The 4,707-nt window shown below is 36.4% G+C and overlaps 1 protein-coding gene across 1 annotated transcript in view; it reads left to right on the top strand.

The window, feature by feature from the left end:
• Positions 1-4,707, top strand: part of LOC105536645 (putative RNA exonuclease NEF-sp) — a 49,776-nt gene that overhangs the window by 30,248 nt on the left and 14,821 nt on the right. Inside the window, exons 12-13 of the mRNA XM_011976059.1 lie at positions 1,745-1,848; positions 2,582-2,702. Coding sequence (XP_011831449.1) covers positions 1,745-1,848; positions 2,582-2,702 — 225 coding nt within the window. The remainder of the gene's footprint in view (positions 1-1,744; positions 1,849-2,581; positions 2,703-4,707) is intronic.

Genomic DNA, 4,707 nt, shown 5'->3' with positions numbered 1-4,707 from the left:
TTTTTTTTTTTTTTTTAATTAGAGTTGGGGTTTTACCATGTTGGCCAGGCTGGTCTCAAACTCCTAACCTCAGGTGATCCACCCATCTCGGCCTCCCAAAGTGCTTGGATTATAGGCGTGAGTCACCATGCCTGGCCCAAGGAGGATTTAACAAGGGGATTTTATTACTTTGCAACAAGTAAGAACACCAGGGATAGTTTCCAAAGCACTATCTCCCCAAATGAAGGCAAAAGCAGGGCTTTTATTTTGCTAGTTGGCTGAGCCATTGCATGTGTAAAGGCAGGGTTTGTTCCTTGACACATACATGTATAGAAAATAGAGAATAAGTTCCTCTCTAAGTGAGATTTTTAGTATGGTAATGCAGAGAGTTTGCCAAGTTCATCTCTAACTTCAGGCATCTCTGGTTCCAGCTGGTTTTTGTCTTGCTGTAGCTGGTCTTCTTCCTGTACCCTTTTGAGACAACAAGGTGCAACAGGGGTTACACTTTTATAGTGTGCACCTGAAGACCCAGGGACTCTGGGTTACAGTATCTATCAACATTTACTATATTAGAAATTGCATAAATTTTAATATTAGTTTAAGATAAATAAAAAACCATTATATATTAACACAAATCACTTTTTTTTTGAGATGGGGTCTCACTGTGTTGCCTAAGCTAGACTGGAACTCCTGGGCTCAAGGGATCCTCATACTTCAGCCTCCTGAGTAGCTGGAACTTCAGCATACACAGCCACTCTGTCCAGCTACAAATAACTTGCTTTTATGAAAAAAAGAATTTTCCATAAAAATTAGTGGAAAGAGCATCATTGTTTTAGGTATTTTTGTGAAACCTTTTGACATCTAGCTTAATAGAAAACAAGTGACTTTTCATATCTGCTTTACATTCAGTCTGTTATGTCACATAGTTGGAGAAGGAAGAATCTCACCCCTTGTGAGATCTCTGGAAACCCCAGGATTCCCAAACCACACTTGGGGAGCTTAATTATGCTTGATTTCCAGTGAAAATTGTATCTCACTTGGATAAAAACTAACCAAATCTGAATTAAGCATGGGCTTTAGTTAATAATAATGCATTACTATTGTTTCATTAATTGTGACAAATGCACCCTACGAATCTATTACTAATAGGTAAAAATGGGGGTATGCTATATGGGAACTCTGTACTATTTTCATAATTTTTCTGTAAATCCAAATTGATTCTTTAAAAAGAAGTTTATTTTTAAAAATTTGTAACTTTAAAAATTATTCTCTCTACATCACAACTCCCTGGTGGGCTCCCACTTTATGGAAGGAGAAGAAATATCAACTAGAATAGACCTCTCATGATTTTGTGTTAAGCTAATAAATAGTCTTTTTAAAAAATTTTCTTGTAAAGCCATTCTTTTATCATTTCCAAAATTGCATGTTTGCAGAGAGGTAAATTTTAAGTGACTGACTATTGAATGAGTGATGAACCAAAATTGTCATCCTTTTTCAATCAGCCCTACTTGGCCCTTCCCCACATTCATGTAACATTTGTAGCTGGTAACAGATTGCCGTTCTTGGCTAAGCAGCCATAAACCATCTGGTAACTGTTGAAGCCATCCCAAGGCTGTGGCAATGGCAAAGCCACTGCCTAAGAAAAGAGAGAACATTATTCAAGTGGATTTTTTGCTTTTCGTTATTGTTGCTTTTTGTTTTGTATTTCTTTGAGCATCAAATGCTTTGCAAGAAATTATATTTTTACCACTTTATTTTCTTCAAGATTGCAGAACTAAATCTAGAAGCACTAGCTAATCACCAAGAAATACAAGCAGCAGGCCAAGAGCCTAGAAACACAACAGAAATACTTCAGCATCCAAACACAAGGTAATATTTTCAGTTTGAAACAAGAGCAAAGACAAATGGAGTATCTAGTTTCTTGTTTAACAACACCTGAGAATGTTTTTATCCTCTTTTGAGTCTATTGAAAACTATTTACCAAAAAATAAATAACATCTATCACAAAAACCACAGAAAAAATACCACCTTCTAGCCTTAATATACAGTATTTAATTTCTAATTTTCTGAATCTAGTGGCTGGTCTAAAATGATATCCTTGATCAAAAGAAAAAAAAAAAAAATGATTGGAATATGTTGAACCTAGGTAGCACTGGGAAAGATGATAGACTAGTTGGTATTTTGGTTAGAAGAGTCAATCTGTAGCCTTGTTGTATTGCCCAGACTATGAAAGACACACACACAGACTCAAAAGGGCTTTGTCTCCAGACTATGGCAAATGTATCAGATCTTTAGCATTTTGCCTACACTTTGATAGAGAGCTTTGGGTATATTTCTTGTTTATCCTTCCTCTCTATTGAAGCCACACTGTCTAAAACAATTTTCTATGATGATGGAAGTGCTCTACATCTGTGCTATCTGGTTTGGTAGCTGCTAGTCACATTTGACTAGTGCAGTTGAGGAACTGAATTTTTAATTTTATTTAATTTTAATAGCTATATATTGCTAGTGGCTACCATGTTGTATAACGCAGGTATAGAGAAATAACTGTCAGGTTCTGGAAAACTGTTGTTCTTACCTTAACTCTTCTACTTCTTTATAGTGTTTTAGAATGCTTGGATTCAGTGGGTCAGAAGCTTCTTTTTTTGACCCGGGAGATAGATGCTGGTGAACTTGCGTCTTCCAGAAACTGTCAAACTATAAAGTGTCTTTCAAATAAAGAGGTGAGTGTCCTGCTGAACCTTTGCAGGTTATATTCAAAGCAGAGGGGAATGTAGCCCTTTGCACCCCATGCAAGTGTCAAGCTTTTTTAAATCAGCAACCCTGGCTACAGTTAGTAAGTCTGGCTTCTGTCTCACATCTTGTATGGAGTACCTAAGTCCTCATAGGAGCAGAACTGTCAGCTGCCAATGCCTGCTTCCAGAGCCTAGCAGGCCTCTGGGTTTGGCCTTGCATATGTATTTGAGTTTCTGTTGTGTTTCTGGTTCATGGAAATGTTTATCTTGGTTTTGAGCCTGGCTATATCTTTTCAATTGTTTTCTTTTTATATTTTATCTATCATTGCTGTATGTTAAGTCAGAGAGGCTGCATCAAACATGAGCTTACTGTGTTATATTCAGAAGATCTGTGTGTTTTTTTTTTAACATTTTGTTTGGAAATAATTTCAACCGTACAGAAGCGTGCATGAATGGTAGAACACCTGTATACCTTCTATCTAGATTCACCTGTTTTAGCACTCTGCCCCAGTTGCTTTATTATTTTATGTGTACCCACATGCTTATGCTCTCTCATGTACACACTCTCTTCCTTCCTCTCTCTGTATGACATTTCCTGAACCAATTGAGAGTAAGCTGCATATATCATGGCCCTAAATACTTCAGAGTGTATTTCATGAGAATATTATTTTACATAACCACATCTTACATAGTTACCAATTTTAGTAAATCTAATATTGTCCTGGTACCTTTATCTACTTTTCATCTGTATTCTCATTTTCTTGGCTGACCAAATAATGTCTTTATAGCATGTCTTTTCCCTTTAAAACAGTATCATTTCTAGGGTCATGTATTACAATTACTTGTCGTATCTTTTTAGTCTCCTTTAAAGCTGGAACAGTTCCTCAACCTTTCTTTGTCTTTAGTAACCTTGATACATTTCGAGTAATGCATGCTCCCCTCCCTTTTTTAACAGAGTTTTGCTTATTTTAGGTTTGTGTGGTGGTTGCTCATGATTACATTCAGATTATGCATTCTTAGCCAAATTTCTTGGGGTCTTGCATCCAGAGGCAGTTATTATTCATCTGCCCCTCTTTTATGCTGTTTATTTTGATCACCTGGTCAAGGTGTTGTCTGCTTTCTCTATTGCAGAGTTCTTGTTTTTTCGCTTAATTCTAATAAATATGTGGGGAGATATTTTAAGAACATGCCAGTATTGCTTGAGCGCAGGAGGTCGAGGCTGCAGTGAACTATGATCGTACCACTACACTCCAGCCTGGGATTACAGGTGTGAGCCACTAGGCTCGGCCAAGTGTTCCTTTTTTATATGTCTTTTGCTTGACCTTGTTGAGCTTTTGGAATTTGTGGGTTTATCATTTTCATCAAATTAGAAAAAGTGTTGACCATTATTTCTTCTTTCACCACCCTCCCCTCCTTTGGGCACTCCCACTACATATGTATTAGGCCGTTTAAAGTTGTTCCATAGCTCACTGATGTGCTGTTCATGTTTTTTCCAGTCTTTTTTCCTCTCTGTTTTATTTTAGATTGTTTCCATTGCTATGTCTTTAGGTTTCTTATTGTGCTGCAGTATCTAATCTACTGATAATCCAATCCAGTGTACTTTCACCTCACACATTGTATTTTTTACCTCCAGAAGTTAACTTTTGTTCTATTTTATATCATCCATGTTTCTAGTTAACATTCAGACTTTCCTCTAGCTTCTAAATTCCAGAATATAGTTACAATAACTATTTTAACATCCTTCTCTATTAATTTGATAATCTGTGTCATTTTTAGATTAACTTAAATTGATTGGTTTTTTCTCCTTATTATGGACTGTATTTCATTCTTTGCAGTCTGGTAGTTTTTTGTATTGGATGCTGGACACAGTGAATTTTAATTTGTTGGGTGCTATATATTTTTGTATTTCTATAAATATTTGTGAGCTTTGGTCTGGGATGTGGAAAAGTTACTTGGAAACACTTTGGTCCTTTTGGATCTTCTTTCTTTCTTT

The sequence above is a fragment of the Mandrillus leucophaeus genome, unplaced genomic scaffold (genome assembly GCF_000951045.1).
Source record: "Mandrillus leucophaeus isolate KB7577 unplaced genomic scaffold, Mleu.le_1.0 Scaffold162, whole genome shotgun sequence".
NCBI lineage: Eukaryota > Metazoa > Chordata > Mammalia > Primates > Cercopithecidae > Mandrillus > Mandrillus leucophaeus.
The sequence above is the reverse complement of the archived record's forward strand: the minus strand, read 5'-3'. Positions and strand labels throughout refer to the sequence as shown.